At 47.9% G+C, this 16837-nt stretch overlaps 1 protein-coding gene and 1 long non-coding RNA gene across 2 annotated transcripts in view; one reads left to right on the forward strand and one right to left on the reverse strand.

Annotated features, from left to right (window-relative positions):
• alox5 (arachidonate 5-lipoxygenase) overlaps nt 1-4225 on the forward strand; it is an 83065-nt gene extending 78840 nt beyond the window's left edge. The window contains exon 14 of the mRNA XM_033012456.1: nt 3215-4225. Coding sequence (XP_032868347.1) covers nt 3215-3394 — 180 coding nt within the window. The 3' untranslated portion in view covers nt 3395-4225. The remainder of the gene's footprint in view (nt 1-3214) is intronic.
• On the reverse strand, nt 3616-14755 carry LOC116966331. The gene is made up of 3 exons (XR_004409996.1): nt 14745-14755; nt 5824-5826; nt 3616-3649 (listed from the first exon to the last, which is right to left on the reverse strand). It is a non-coding gene; the product is annotated as an uncharacterized LOC116966331 (long non-coding RNA).
• Nucleotides 14756-16837: the final 2082 nt, after the last annotated feature.

Below are 16837 nucleotides of genomic sequence, written 5' to 3' on the forward strand. Positions count from 1 at the left end.
CGTGATCTGGCTTCCTGAAGCCACAGACGTGCTTCATGGTAGCCCAACTTGTCTTTATCCTTCCTTCTTTTGTTGCATCTTTGGCAATAGCAGACATTAATTTACAACAATCATCAACAAGTAACTTACCACTAAAATCATACCTTTCTTTCCACTTGTTTAAATACTTACAATTACGCTTACTTTGTATAAACATACATTTCTCATCACTTTCATAACCTTTTGAGTTTGTCGAGCCCATTCTGATTCCCTCCTCGAGAATTACGACTATACTTTTTCCCCGTCAAGTCCAACTTGACTGAAGTCCCAGACTTCTTACCTTGGACGACCCCGTTCGTCGCCCGAGTAGTCCAACTACTCTTCTCAATTGTCCCCGACAATTCTTTGGTAACCCCGTCACCCGAGTAGTCCAACTACTCTTCTCCTGTCAAGTCCAACTTGACTTCTGAAGTCCCAGACTTCTTTGGTGACCCAGTCGCATGAGTGGTCCAACTACTCTCTTCAATTGTCCCCGACAATTCTGTATGCCGTCCCGGGTCTCTGAGGAAGGTAACAAAATACAACTCGGCAAAGTCAAAATTACTTAGCTGGGGCCCCACTATCTACGGAATGTTCAGTCCTACCTCCGGCGTGTCGGTTAAGCCCCGTAACTCTGCCCTGGTGTCCGTAAGGAACCTTAAAATGAGCGCTCTTGGTTCCCCTGAAAACCGGCAACAGAGGTATTGGGGCCCCACGTTGGGCGCCAATTATGTTAGAAATTTTCCAACAAAGACTATTACAAAAACGGAGGTAGAAACTGAACGAACTTTATTGTGAGAGAGAGAGTCACACAGAGCCCAAGTGTCTGTGGGAGTCCTCTCTGAGCTAATGCTGAAAACCATCTCTTTTATACATTGATTTAGACAAAAAAGCATCCGGACAAATGGTAATGAACAAGGACACTCAGAATTCAAAGGAAATAACATTTAGCTGTGGAAAGTTACACCCGAGCAAGATTCTGCAAGTTCTGTGATAGACTCTTAATCTCCGAGACCTGTCAATTACTTGTGCCCTAGGCAGTTTCGGTAAACAATCTTGTGCAGACACAGATAGAATACACAAGGAAATAGTTACATAATTTTTTCCATCAGATACCACCTCCACTGGAAGCTCTGAAGCATTTTCCTGCTCGGGGAAGGGCTGGTGGTTGGGGAATCTACCCACCCATTCCTCACTCCAGTGACTGTCCCAGTGACAACATTGTCCCTGGATCACAATCTGATTCCCCTCAGTATTGAAATATGAAGAGCATCTGAGTTTTGATCATGATTAAACAATGGTTTGGTTGTAACTTTATCACCTTGGTACATAGATCTCTCCATGACCCGACCCATGCCAGTATCTGGAATCACTTCTAACCCTCTCACCCTTCATATTGGACTATCTTAGATGGGGCATCTAGGTCAGCACAGGAGTTGGGCTGAAGGGCCTGTTTCTATGCTGTATATCTCTATGAACTTACCTTCAAACATTTCCACATTATGAGGTACTCTCAAAACAATCTCTGCCACTTCAGAGGCGATGTCTTCAACCAGACTCTGGTATTCCCTTTGCAACCTCTCTGTGTATCTTTCACATCCTTCATCGACCCATCCTTATCCACCTGTCCGAGTAACTCCTCACATGACTCAGTGACACTTTGCTGAGCAGTGTCTGAGGCCATATCACTGCATTACAACATGCTGTATAAGTAAAAGAACATCCATTCCCTTTACACCATTTCCCATAAGGAAGGTCTTAAGGCCCTCTGGTTCTTCCTCAAACAGAGACCCAACCACTTTCACCCTACTAACACTCCTCCTCCTAGCAGAACTTGTCCTCACCCTCAACAACTTCTCATTTGACTCCTCTCACTTTATCCAAGTTAAAGGTGTAGCATGGGCCGCAGCCTTTTGTTGGGCAAGTTGAACAGTACATGTTCCAGGCATACACTAGCAGCATTCCCCGACTCTGTCTCTGCTGCATTGATGCTTACTGCACCCTTGTAGAACTCATAGGCTTTAATAACTTCACCACTAACTTCCATACTACCCTCAAATTTACCCGAACTATCCCTGACACCTCACTCCCCTTTCATGTTCTCTCTGTCCATCACAAGGGTAGACGATTGACTCAGGTCTACAAAATTATCCTGCAACATTGCCATCACCACCAACGTGATCCCACAACCAGTCACATCTTCCCATCTACACCCCTTTCAGCCTTCCACAGAGACCACTCACTCTGCAACTCCTTGGTTCACTCATCACTTCCCACCCAAACCACTCAGTCCCCAGGTACTTTCATATGTAACCACAGGAGGTAACACCTGTCCTTATATCTCCTCCCTCGCCTCCATCCAGGGATCCCAGCAGTCCTTCCAGGTGAGATAAAGGTTTGTGTGCACATCCTCTAACCTCATCTACTGCAAACAGTTCCTGATGTGGCCTCCTGTATGTCAGCGAGTCCAAGCATAGACTCAGCGACTGTTGCGCTTGGTCCACCAAGGCCCACTAGATCTCCCAGTTGCTCCCCTTCCCATTCCCATATTGAGCTTTCTGTCCTAGGCCTCCTCCATTGACAGAGTGAGGCCACATGCAAACTGGAGGAACAGCACCTCATATTCTCAACACCTTACAATCTAACAGTATGAACATTGAGTTCTCCAAATGTAGGTAACCTCTAACAATCCCCCCCTTCCCCACCCAATTCTGCACCAGACCCCCTATCTTTACCCCCCTGTCCTATTCCCAACCTAGACTCGCACTTATTTATCCGCCTGCCCCCACCCCCACCCCCCACTTGCATTCCATCCTTTAGCTTCACAATTTGCAACTCTGCAATCCTTTTGTCTCAATGTCTGCAATGCCTTTGTCCAACCATCTTCTAATCAAACTCCCCTAGTGCCTGTTTTGACCTATTACCTGCCATGCTTTGTCATGTCCCTCCTCTAGTCTAGCTTTTTCCACCCCAGCACCCCCACCCTCACACTGCACTACAATCAGTCTGAAGAAGAGTCCTGACCAAAAATATTGTCTATCCATGTTCCACAGGGATGCTCCCTGACCCACTGTTACACCAGCACTTTATTTTTTTGCTAGACCAACATCTGCAGTTCCTTATTTCTACGGTATAAATACATACAGGTTCTGGTCATTGGTTTGTATTTCAATATTTCTCATGTTTATTTCTGCAGCTATTTCTTGGAACGTATCCTGATGAACATTTCATAGAGCAGCCTGTCAAGGAGGCCATGGAAAATTTCCAGAAGAATCTCCAAGAAATTTCAAATCGCATTGCAGAAAGAAACAAGGATAAGAAGCTGCCTTATTATTATGCATCTCCAGACAGAATCCCCAACAGTGTTGCAGTGTAGGCGTTGGGGGCAGGGGGGTCCTTTCTGGTGTTCTGGAACTAGTGCTCTGTCTGCTTGGTCCATGTGTGCTGCCCGCTCTCTTTGTTTGCCCTCAGCCAGCAACCTGTGAGGACAATCTTCATCGAGGTCTTTGAACTGCTTTCTGCTTGAGTCCTGCTGAGGAGATCTGATGGTGGGTCCAGCAGTGCCAGCCTCTGGTGCACTGGATGAGACCTTCTCTTTCAACTCACCAGACCAGCAAACGCCTCAGCTCAGCTTGTTCCAGTCTTGTTGCCATTTCATAACTTGTTCACATTTGCTTTTTTCACTTTGAATGTAGCCACTGCTGGCAAGGCAGCACTTAAACCCCATCCAAAATATCTCAAGTAGTTGGTGGCAAAATGCTTTGATGTTCTCCCTACTCTGTCGGATGGAGAATTGCATCATCTTGAAGGAGTTACAGGTTAATGTAAGCATCATAAGACTACCGATCATCATCACAACCCATCTGGTTTGGAAGGGAACCTGCCGTTCATGAAGAAACGAGGAACTGCAGGTGCTGGTTTACAAAAAAAAGACACAAAGTGCTGGAGTAACTTGGGGTCAAACAGCAGGAATAAATGTTCTACAGAGATGGTGCCTGACCCACTGAGTTACTCCAGCACTTTGTGACTTAACCTGCTGTTCATGCCCTGTCTGGCCCTTGTGATCCGGGCCCATCAATGTGGGGCTGCCTCACAACTTGCCCAGTGAGTCTCTCAGTTGAAGGACAATTATGGATGGGCTTTAAATGCCAACCTTGCCTGTGACACCAGCATCCTGTGAAGGAATAAATTAATATTTAATATGGAAGAGTCAAGATGATTTAATTATCATATGTAAATAGAACATGGAACAGCATGGGAACAGACCCTTCAACCACTCTATCTATTCGTGTTGCCACTTTCAGGGAGCTATGGACTGGACCCAAAGATCCCACTGCACATCAATGTTGCTAAGGGCCTTGCCATTAACTACTCTCTCCTTGCATCTGACCTTCCAAACAAAGTGTAACATCTTGTACTTCCTCAGATTAAACTCCATCTGCCATTTCTCCACACATTAAATCCCACTTTATACGTTGACAATTTTCTTCACTGTCCGCAACTCCATCAGTTTTGATGCCCTCTTCAAAGTTATTAACCAACTCATCTACATTTATTTCTAAAGAAGTCTTAAAAAAAAAAGAAATCAGTGGAAGTCCTGACCCAAAATATCACTTTTTCATATTCTCCAGGGATGCTGCCTGATCCGCTGAGCTAGTCCAGCACTTTGTGTCTTTTTTTTAAACATTTATGTCCAAATCGTTTATGTACATCACAAATAACAAGGTCGCAGCACAAATCCCATGGCATCATGTATGGCACAAACATTGTGGGCCGAAGGGCACGTTTCTTTGAGGCACTATTCTATCTTCTAACTCCACTGGTCACGGACTAATTAAAATAACATTCTTCCACCACAACCCTCTGTCTTCTATAAGTGAGCTGGTTCTCATCAGTTTTAATGATAACTTCTCAATCTATATCTATATGTGGCACTCAATGCCATATCCTCAAACACCCAGGAATGAAAGAGACAATGGAGAGTGGTGCATACTGCCCGGTCCATCACAGGTAGTGACGTCCCCACCATCAAAGGCACAGGAGGCACTGCTTCCAAAAGGCCCACACCACCCCTCTAAACCTAGTTGTGAAGCCAATCCAATGGGCAGCTTTGTTCTGGAGTCAGAGAGCCACACAGCACAGGACAGGCTTGGGGCCCACCATGTCCGTGCCTATTGAAGTATCCTCAATGCCAATGCCATTTACCAACACTTCGTCTGTAGCCCTTTATGCCTTGGTGATTCAGGAGCTCGTCCATTGCTTCCTAATGTGAGAGTTTCTGCCTCCATTACTTTCTCAGGCAGTGTATTCCAAACTCCAGCCAGCCTCTGGGAGAAAAATAATCCTTAACATGTCGTTGCAACTCCATATCTTCAACCCATGCCCTCTAGTGATGACACCTACTATCCTGGTTCTCGTATTGTTGTACACCTCCATCTGGTCAGCCTTCTCCATGCCCAGGAAAACAAATCCAGCATAACCAGTCACCCATCTTAACCCAATGCTCCATTCCAAGTCCCAATGAATCTCCTCTGCTCACTCTTCAAAACATGCTTCCCATCCCCAGGTGACAGAACTGCACACAACATTCTAGAGATAGCATCTGAAGAAGGGTACTGACCCGAAACATCACCTATCCTTTTGATCCAGAGATGTTGCCTGAGTTATTCCAGCATTATGTGTCTATCTTTGGTATAATCCAGCATTTGCAGTTCTCTGTTTCTATGCCATTTTCTTTCAGCTGTACCTGCTCTTATATTCTCTGTCCCGGCTAATGAAGGCCACCATCCTGTGTTCCTTCTTCACCGCCTATGTGGCATCTGTGTTGCCACTTTCAGGGATGTTTGTACTTGTACACCAATGTCTCTGTTCCTCAGTACTCCCTAGGACCCTGCCATTCATTGTGTATGTCCTTCTCTTATTTGTCCTCCAAATTGTGTCACCTAACATTAATGGGATTAAAATCCATCTGCCATGGCTCTGCCCAATTCATTGGCTAATCAGTAATTCATTGGCTAATCAGTTATGTTAATCTGGGACTATCCTCATTATCCTTAATCCCATCAATGTTCTTGGATAATGTTGGGTTGAGAGGTGGGGCGAAACGCATCCGTGCGAGCATCCCACTTTCACTTGCCTGTGCCCTGTAGGTGGTGGAAAGCTTCAAAACGTCAAGAGTCATGAATAGAAATGAACATTGGGCGATCATCAGCAAATGGATTCATTTTGAACCTTTGGAAGGAAGGACATTGATGACACTGCTAAAGATAGTTAGTTCTGGAACACTGTTCCTGAAGAACTCCCGCAGAATGTCAAGGAGTTGAGATAAATGGCTTCCGACCTGGGCAATTGGTGCACTGAGGGAAGATCCATAGAGTTCTCCACATTGCTAGTATACAGGGCTTCCCCTGTAGCATCGCTGGGGCTGCCCACCTAAGCTTGTCCCATTTACGGCATTTGGCCCCAATCCCTCTAAACCTTTCCTAATCCATGCACATGTTCAATGTCGCTATTGTAAAAACCTCAACTACTCCTTGCAGCTTGTTACAGTATAGAGATGCAACATTGAAAAAGCCCCGTTGAGTTAAAGATAGATTATAGTTGATGGAAATATTGAGAAAGGTTTACTGAGGCCTTTTATGGAACCACACAACAGGAGGAAGGTCAGACCCGGTCCTGAGTACCATGTCCTAGACATCTAGGCCGGGTCCAGCACCTCGCAGCCACACTTCAGCACTCACACTCACACTCCAGTGCCTTAAGGAAAACAGTTTAGTTGAGTTTATAGATACAGCGTGGAAACAGGTCCTTCGGCTCGCCGAGTCTGTGCCGACCAGCGATCCCCGCACACTAATGCTATCCTACACTCGGGGCAATTTTTACATTTATTCCAAGCCAATTAACTTACAAACCTGTAGGTCTTTGGAGTGTGGGAGAAAACCAAAGTTCTTGGAGAAAGCCCACAGGGAGAGCGTACAAACTTCGTATAGACAGCACCTGTAGTCAGGATCGAACCCGGGTCTCTGGCGCTGTGAGGCAGCAACTCTACCGCTGCGCCACCGGGCCGCCCCATTGTACATGAAGAATGGAGCAGGAGATTGGTGATGGGTAGGAAAATGATGTTGGTCGAGCGGGAATGGTGACAGAGGCTCACACAGCACGGAAACAGGCCCAACCCAACCATGCTGGCCAAGATGCCCCATCTGAGCTAGTCCCATTTGTCCACTGAAGCAAGGAAGTGCCCACAAACATGTGGTTTCTGATCTATGTGTTATTCCAAACCACAAGGCTCACATTTCCCACCCTCCTGGGAGGAGATGCACTGAAAAACATATTTGGAAACTATTTGGAAGGAAGGCAAGGTGTAAAATTTAACCCAGCACAGTGGTGATACCCTGGAATAACATGTGGGAGTGGAGGGACAGGAGAGGGTGGAGATGTGGCAGGAGGAGGCTGGGGAGTGAGGACTATGTTACATGGGGATGCAAACACTATGGGCTGTCTATGGCTCAAGGCCCAACCATCCACCTGCTCAGCGCAGGGTACCGCATCATTCCCTCTCTCCTGCCCTTTCCCTTTCTCTCCCTCCCTCTCTCTACGCCTCTCTCCCTCTCCGTCCCTCTCCCGCTCTGTCACTCTCTCTGTCCCTTTCTCTCTCCCACCCTATCCCCTCCCTCTCTCCTCCCCTCTTTCCCTTTCCCTTTCCTCTCTCCCCCCCTCTCTCCGATGCTGGTGTTCAGGTCTCACCACAGTCTCAGGCTCGTAGACAGAGGCCGGAAGCGGCAGGAAGCTAACACTTGTTTCCAAGTCTGTTTCCTGTCGGCCTCCCTGAGAGCGGAGATAATGAGGGCAAGCCCGGACAGAGTGGGTAAGAGATTCATCTATCATTCCTCACCCCATAGACCCCACAGATGGATCCCTCACCCACGTCTCTTCTGTGTCCCGTAGCTCTGCTCTTGCTCCTTCTCCCCACAGATGCAACAAGAGTTCCCCTGGTCCTCCTCATCCAACACGTCATCCTCCGACATTTCAATCTCTTCCACATGATCCCACCACTAATCACATCTTCCCATCTCCACCCCTTTCCGTGTTCCACAGAGACCGTTTCCTCCGCAACTCTCTGGTTAACTCATCCCTTCCCACCCAAACCACCCCCTCCCCAGGTATCTTCCCCTGCAACTGCAGGAGATGTAACATCCGTCCCTATACCTCCTTCCTCACCTCCATTCAGGGACCCAACAGTCCTTCCAGGTGTGACAGATGTTCACGTGCACCTCTTCTAACCTCATTCACTGCATCTAGTGTTGCTATTTGGCCTCCTGTACATCGGCGAGAACAAGTGTAGACCAACGATCGTTTCGCTGAACACGTGCGCTCGTTCCGCCAAGGCCTGATGGATCTCCCGGTTGCCAACCTCCCCTTCCCATTCCCACATTGACCTTTCTGTCTTGGGCCTCCTCCATTGCCAATGTGAGGCCACACGCAAACTGGACGAACAGCACATCAAATTCCACGTGGGCAGCTTTCAACGCCGAGGTATGAACAGTATCAACGGCATTTTAGGAACTGTGACTAGCCTAAAAACTATACCCCCCACCCCGCCCCCACCCCCTACTACACTCCACCCTCCCCCCCCCCTTTCTTCTCTGTCCCCCACCTGGTCCCACACCCGTTTCTCCCCTCCCCCTTCTCTTTCCATCTATATTCCTTCCTCTGGCTTCACAATTCACTCTTCTATCCTTGCCTCACACTTTTTGTCTTTCCATCTCTGGCCTTTCTCCAGCCATCTACCTGCCCTCTTTTCTTGTATCCACCTATCACTCAACAGGCTTTGTCCTGTCCCCCTTCTCTTCCATCTTCCGCCCCTTTCGTCCCACAGTCAGTCTGAAGAAGGTCTTGACCTGAAATGTCACTTATCCAAGTTCTCAGATGCTGCCTAACCCACTGAGTTACTCCAGCGCTCTGTGTACATATTTGTGGGTTAATTGGCCTCTGTAAATTATATTAAATAGCGACAACATGGAGAGAATAATGTTGGATTACATTTATGAGGGATTAGTGTACATGGGTTTAACGTTTTAAAATTTAATTTAGAGATACAGCATTTAAATAGACCCTTCGACCCACCTTGCCAACAAATCGATCACCCATTCAAACTAGGTAGACAAAAGTGCTGGAGAAACTCAGCGGGTGAGGCAGCAGTTATGGAGCGAAGGAAATAGGTGACGTTTCGAGTCGAGACCATCCTTCAGACTGAAAGTTCTGATTCGGAATGGGAGGGGGAGTTGAAGTGCTGAGGTATAGTGCTGAGTTCTAGTATTACCCATTCATACATGTTCTATGTTATCCCACTTTCTCATCCATTAACTGCACATGACGGGCAATTTACAGAGGGCCAATTAACCTACAAACCCGCACGTCTTTGGGATGTGGGAGGGAACTGGAACACCCGGAGAAAACCCACATGGTCACAGGGAGAACAAGACACTACCCTCCCCTTTATACCGCTATCACCCCTCTCCACCCCAAGAACCTCGTGATCTCCTGGGGGAGGCAAAAAAACGGATAAAAACCCAGGTCCAATTCGGGAAAAAAATCCGGGAAATTCCTCTCCGACCCCAATCCAGGCGATCGACACTTGTCCAGGAGATCACTCAGGTCTTACTATACTAACCATACCTAGGTCCATATCCCTGCCCTCTCCCCGTAGCCCCTTATCCCCTTGGCAGCTAAAAAACCATCTATTTTAGACTTAAATATATTTAACGTTTCTGCTTCCACTGCTCCCTGGGGCAGTGAATTCCATAAATTAACCACCCTCTGGGTGAAGAAGTTCTTCCTCATCTCAGTTTTAAAAGAGCCCCCCCTTATTCTGCAACTATGTCCCCTAGTTCTAGTTTCCCCGATCATTGGGAACATCCTCGGTGCATCCACCCGATCAAGGCCCCTCACGATCTTATATGTTCCAATGAGATCGCCTCTCATTCTTCTAAACTCCAAAGAGTAGAGTTCCAGCTTACTTAACCTTTCCTCATATGTCAATCCCCTCATTGCAGGAATTAATCTTGTAAACCTTCGCTGCATTGCCTCCAGGGCTAGTACATCCTTTCTTAAGTATGGACCCCAGAACTGTACACAGTATTCCAAATGTGGTCTCACTAATACTGTGTACAGCTGCAGCAAGACCTCCGTGTTTTTATACTCAATCCCCCTAGCAATAAAGGCCAAAACTCCATTGGCCTTCCTGATTGCTTGCTGCACCTGCATACTGACTTTTAGTGATTCATGTACTAATACCCCTAGATCCCTTTGCGTTGCATTACAACGCAGCTCCTCCTCATTTAGAAAATAACTTGCCCTATCATTTTTTTTCCCAAAGTGAATGACTTCACATTTATTAGTATTAAATTTCATCTGCCAAGTTGTTGCCCACTCACTTAGCTTATCTATATCCTTTTGCAGACTCTTCCTATCCTCCTCATCCCCTACTTTTTCTCCCATTTTTGTATCGTCCGCAAATTTTGATATATTACACTTGGTTCCCTCCTCCAAATCATTTATATAAATTGTGAACAACTGGGGTCCCAGCACCGACCCTTGCGGAACCCCGCTAGTTACCGGTTGCCATCCCGAGTATGAACCATTTATCCCCACTCTCTGCTTCCTATTTGTTAGCCAATCCTCTACCCATGCTAATATATTACCCCCAATCCCATAATTTTTTATTTTTAGCAATAGTCTCTTATGTGGCACCTTGTCAAAAGCCTTTTGGAAGTCCAAGTATACCACATCCACCGGTTCCCCTTTATCCACCCGGGTTGTTACTTCCTCAAAGAATTCGAGCAGATTCGTTAAACAGGATTTCCCCTTCACAAAACCATGCTGGTTCTGTCCGATGAAGTCATGTTTATCCAAGTGCCCCGTTAGTGTTTCTTTAATAATTGTCTCTAACATTTTACCCACCACCGATGTTAGACTAACCGGTCTATAGTTACCCGCCTTCTGTTTACTTCCTTTTTTAAATATAGGTGTTACATTGGCCATTTTCCAATCCACTGGGACCGTTCCTGCCTCCAGGGAGTTTTGGAAAATTATCACCAATGCATCCACAATCCCCACCGCTATCTCCCTCAAGACCCTTGGATGTAATCCATCAGGCCCAGGGGATTTATCCTCCTTCAGTCTCATTAATTTCCCTAATACCACCTCCTTGGTGATCTTAATAGTATTTAGCTCCTCCATTCCTACCGCCCCCTGTTTATCCAGCGTTGGAATATTTTTTGTGTCTTCTATGGTGAAGACTGATACAAAATACTCGTTTAATGCCTTTGCCATTTCCATGTTCCCCACCAACAACTCTCCAGTCTCACCCTCCAATGGACCAACGTTCACCTTAGCCACCCTTTTTCTTTTTATATAGCTATAAAAACTCTTACTATTAGTTTTTATGTTGTTCGCTAAATTCCTTTCATAGTCTATTTTCCCCGTCTTAATTAATCTCTTAGTTATTTTTTGCTGACCTTTAAATGCTTCCCAATCCTCTACCCTCCCACTATCTCTGGCTACCTTATATGCCCTTGCCTTCAGCCGAATACTATCCTTTATAGTTTTACTGAGCCATGGCTGACTGTTCTTACCCTTACCCCTTTTTTTCTTCATAGGAATACATTTTTCTTGAAGGTTATACAGTAGATCCTTAAACGTACACCACTGCTCATGTACCGTCTTATTCTTGAGTCTGCTATCCCAGTCAACTTTGATCAGCTCAGTCCTCATACCTTCATAATCCCCCTTATTTAGACTAAGCACCCTAGCCTGAGTTTCAACCTGCTCCCCTTCTATTTGAATATGGAATTCGACCATATTGTGGTCACTTGTTCCCAACGAGTCCCTAACTATGACATTTTTAATTAATCCTGCTTCATTACACAGGACCAGATCCAAACTCCACACAGACTGCACCCGAGGTCAGGAACGAACCCGAGTTCTCTGGCACTGTGAGGCAGTGGTTCTACCAGCTCTGCGTGCCGCCGATTGTGGATGGTCAGGGTAGACTTGGTGGCCTGAAGGGCCTGTTTCTGTGCCATATCTCTCTATGACGTTCCAGTTACGTGACTGAATTGAGGTTGTCCCAGTGGGATCACTCTAAACGAGTCCACATTCAGGTTGTTCAGAAATATTTCAGTACAGCACGGGAACAGGCCCTTCGGCCCACGATGTCCGTGCTGAACATGATGTTGGGTTTACCTAATCCCCCCTGTGACCCACTACCCCCCCCCCCACCCCCACCCACCCCCCTTGTCTCCCTGTGTCCGTGTGCCTGTACAGAGCCAGCAGAGCCGAGCTCTGGCCGATCGCCGGCCCCATGGGCACCGCATGGACAGTGTGGGCCCCGCACGATCCCCACACGGGGCAGGAGATCCCGGCATAGGAGCAGTGGGCAGCACAGTGGAGCAGTGGTAGAGTTGCTGCCTCACAGTGCCAGAGACCCAGGTTCAACCCTGACTATGGGTGCTGTTTATTCAGAGTGTGTACGTTTTCCCCGTGACCACCTGGGTTTTCTCCGGTGAAGAATGTGGGGGTTGATGAAAGGATTACGGGGGTGGGTGGAGGAGGTGCTGCCACCTCAGTGACCCATGCTGAGGAGGGGAGAGGGTGGGTGAAGGGGGGAGTGGGGAGGGTGGAGAGGAGGGGGGCAGGTAGAGAGAAGGGGGAGGGGAGGGGTAGGGTGGCTTTGACCAGTCCCAGCTGCTCCTAGTCTGTGTTGCACATCCCTTACAATGCACTAAATAACATCACTGATCCTGTTTTGTTTTCCTTCTCCCAGACGTAGCCGGGAGTGGGTCAGGCCGACACGTGGGAACATGCAGAGGGTGATTGGGAGAGTCTGTTTGCAGGGATAGTTGGCAATAGGAGGCTCTCCAAAATGAGGTAGCAAGGGGCAGCATTCTCCTGTTGGGCAGAAGGGCCAGGCTGTCAAATCTATGGATCTCTGGTGGATAAGAGATGTTGAGGCTATGGCCAGGGAAAAGGAGGCACATCTCCAGAGAGAAGGAATGGGTGACAATTCCGGGTCGAGACCCTTCTTCAGACCCATCACCCGTTCCTTCTCTCCAGAGATGCTGCCTGTCCCGCTGAGTTACTCCAGCTTTTTGTGTCTATCTTTGGTTTAAACCAGTGCTGGCAAGATGGCGCCTACCTGCGGCGACTTTTGCGGAGCTACGGAAAAGAAAAGGCTCAACTACAATTTCCAACAACTTACCTGGATCAGAAAAACGTCAGAAACCGGTGCCGTTTCGGACAAGCTGCTTGAGCACCTCAAGGCTCTCGCAATTTCGCCGATCCAGCAGCTGCGGGAGCCCCGGACTTTAAATTTTCCCACGCTGGCTGTGGAACTCCCGACCCGACTGTGGATCACAGGTACTGTACCTTGAAACCCCGGGATGACCTCCAGAGCCGACGGGCTGGATCTTCCAGGAACAACGGAGCTGGAGCTGCCGAATTTGAGGGAACCCCTGTTCGTTACGGAGCTGGAGCTGCCGTCTGTGAGGGAATCCCCGTTCCAGCGCAGGTCCGCAGAAACAGCAGGTACAGCAAGTACAACTGAACAAGGGGAAGCCTCCACTGTGTCAGGAAACGTGGCCGTCGGGCAGGACTTCAGGTCAGAATGAAGTGCAGGGGCCTTCGGCTCCCTCTCCCTACTATCCTACTGGCTAATGTACAGTCCCTTGAAAACAAAGTGGAGGACTTAAGGGCAAGACTGCTTTATCAAAGGGAGCTGAGGGAATGCTCTGTGTTCTGTTTCACAGAGACATGGCTCACACCCAGCTCCCCAGACTCAGCGGTCCAGCCTGAAGGGTTCTTCATCCACCGTATGGACCGTACACTGGCATATGGGAAAGGGAGAGGAGGGGGCGTCTGCCTCATGGTCAACTCTGCATGGTGTTCAGACTGTGGCAGTCCTGTCCAACTCCTGCTCTCCACACCTCGAACATCTGGCGGTGAAGTGCCGTCCCTTCTACCTCCCAAGAGAATTCACCTCCATTATCCTGACCGCGGTCTACATCCCACCCCAGGCAGACGTCCGTCTGGCACTGGAGGAGCTGCACGCCGTGGTCAACAAACACCAGACGTCTTACCCTGAAGCATTTACCACCATTGCTGGGGACTTCAATAAGGCGAACCTCAAGAAATCACTCCCCAACTTCCACCAACATGTCTCCTGCTGCACCAGAGGACCAAACACCCTCGACCACTGCTACACCACCATTAAGAATGCCTATCGTTCTATCCCTCGCCCTCACTTCGGTAAGTCTGACCATACCGCGGTGCTGCTTCTTCCTGCCTACAGGCAGCAATTGAAGAGCGCACCCCCAGAAGTGAGGACAGTACAGAGCTGGTCGAGGGGGGGGGGGGGGGGGCAGAAGAACAACTCCAGGACTGTTTGGAGTCTGTAGACTGGGCAATGTTCAAGGACTCGGCAACGGACTTGAATGAATACGCCACAGTCGTTACAGACTTCATAAAGAAATGTGTGGAGGACTGCATCCCTACAAAAACCTTCCGAGTGTTTCCCAATCAGAAACCTTGGATGAACTTTGAGATCCGCACTCTCCTGAAGTCCAGACACAGGGCATTCACCTCCAATGATACAGTGGCCTACATGAAGACCAGATACGACCTTGGTAAGGCCATCAAAAAGGCCAAAAGGGACTTCTGCTCCAAACTGGAGGACGAGACAGATGTTCGGCTGCTGTGGCAGGGCCTGAATGCAATCACCTCCTACAAGGCGAAACCAGGAGGCAGCTCGAATGTCGGTGTAACATCACTCCCTGATGAGCTCAATGCGTTTTACGCACGCTTTGACAGGGAGAATACTGATATGCCTTCCCGATCCCCCATTCGCTGTGGTGGCATTTCAGTCTCAGTCACAGAGGCCGATGTCAGGAAATCCTTCAGAGGGGTGAACCCCCGAAAAACACCTGGTCCTGATGGTATACCCGGTCGTGTTCTAAAAACCTGTGCGGACCAACTGGCGGAAGTTTTTACGGACATTTTCAACCTTTCACTTCTGAGGTCTGAGGTCCCCACCTGCTTTAAAAGGGGCATCAATTATACCGGTGCCCAAGGAGAGTAAGGTGACGTGCCTCAATGACCATCGACCAGTGGCACTAACGCCGGTGGTGATGAAGTGCTTTGAGAGGTTGATCATGGAGCAAATCAACTCCTACCTCGACAAAAACCTGGACCCACTGCAGTTCGTTTACCGCCACAACAGATCAACGGTGGATGCGATCTCGCTGGCCCTCCACTCCGCACTGGACCACTTGGACAACAAAAACACATATGTCAGGCTGTTATTCATTGATTACAGCTCGGCATTTAACACAATCATCCCCTCCAAACTGGTTACCAAACTCGCAGAACTGGGTCTCTGCGCATCCCTCTGCAACTGGATCCTCGACTTCCTCATCCACAGACCACAGTCTGTTCGTATTGATGGAAATGTGTCAGCCTCGATAACAATCAGCACGGGAGCACCTCAAGGCTGCGTGCTCAGTCCTCTGCTGTACTCACTCTATACCCATGATTGCGTAGCGAACCACAGTGCGAACTCCATCATCAAGTTCGCTGACGACACCACTATTGTGGGGCGTATCACTGATGGGGATGACAGAATATAGAAGAGAGATCGAGCAACTGTCCATATGGTGCCAGCGCAATAACCTGGCCCTCAACACCAGCAAATCCAAGGAACTGATTGTGGACTTTGGAAGGAGTAGGAGGGGGATCCACAGCCCCATTTATATCAATGGGTCGATGGTTGAAAGGGTCAAGAACTTCAAATTCCTGGGTGTGCACATCTCTGAAGATCTTTCCTGGTCCGAGAACACTAACGCAATTATCAAAAAAGCTCATCAGCGCCTCTACTTCCTGAGAAGATTACGGAGAGTCGGATTGTCAAGGAAGACTCTCTCTAACTTCTACAGGTGCACAGTCGAGAGCATACTGACCGGTTGCATCGTGGCTTGGTTCGGCAACTTGAGCGCCCTGGAGAGGAAAAGACTACAAAAAGTAGTAAACACTGTCCAGTCCATCATCGGCTCTGACCTTTCTTCCATCGAGAGGATTTATCGCAGTCGCTGCCTCAAAAAGGCTGGCAGTATCATCAAAGACCCACACCATCCTGGCCACACACTCATCTCCCTGCTACCTTCAGGTAGAAGGTACAGGAGTCTGAAGACTGCAACAACCAGGTTCAGGAATAGCTACTTCCCCACAGCCATCAGGCTATTAAACCTGGCTCGAACAAAACTCTGATTATTAATAACCACTTTCTGTTATTTGCACTTTACCAGTTTATTTATTCATGTGTGTATATATTTATATCATGGTATATGGACACATTTATCTGTTTTGTAGTAAATGCCTACTATTTTCTGTGTGCTTAAGCAAAGCAAGAATTTCATTGTCCTATACAGGGGCACATGACAATAAACTCACTTGAACTTGAACTTGAACCAGTATCTGCAGTTCCATCCCACACATGTCAGATTTAGGCTGTCGGGAACAGGGGAAGCCTCCAAAACAAGTGTAGGAGTATAAGGCAACAGGGAGGACAAAATGCTGATGGGCAGGGTAAAGGAAAATCCTAAGTGACTCTACAGTGAAAGGGTGGCTAAGGAAAGATTAGTCCTCTTAAAGATCAGTATGGTAATCTTTGTAGAGAGCAACAAGAGATGCGAGGAGATATCAAATGAATATTTTCATGAAGGAAAGAACTGCAAATGCTGGTTTTTACCGAAGTTAGACACAAAGT

This window comes from Amblyraja radiata, chromosome 37 (genome assembly GCF_010909765.2).
Source record: "Amblyraja radiata isolate CabotCenter1 chromosome 37, sAmbRad1.1.pri, whole genome shotgun sequence".
NCBI classification, from domain to species: Eukaryota; Metazoa; Chordata; class Chondrichthyes; order Rajiformes; family Rajidae; genus Amblyraja; species Amblyraja radiata.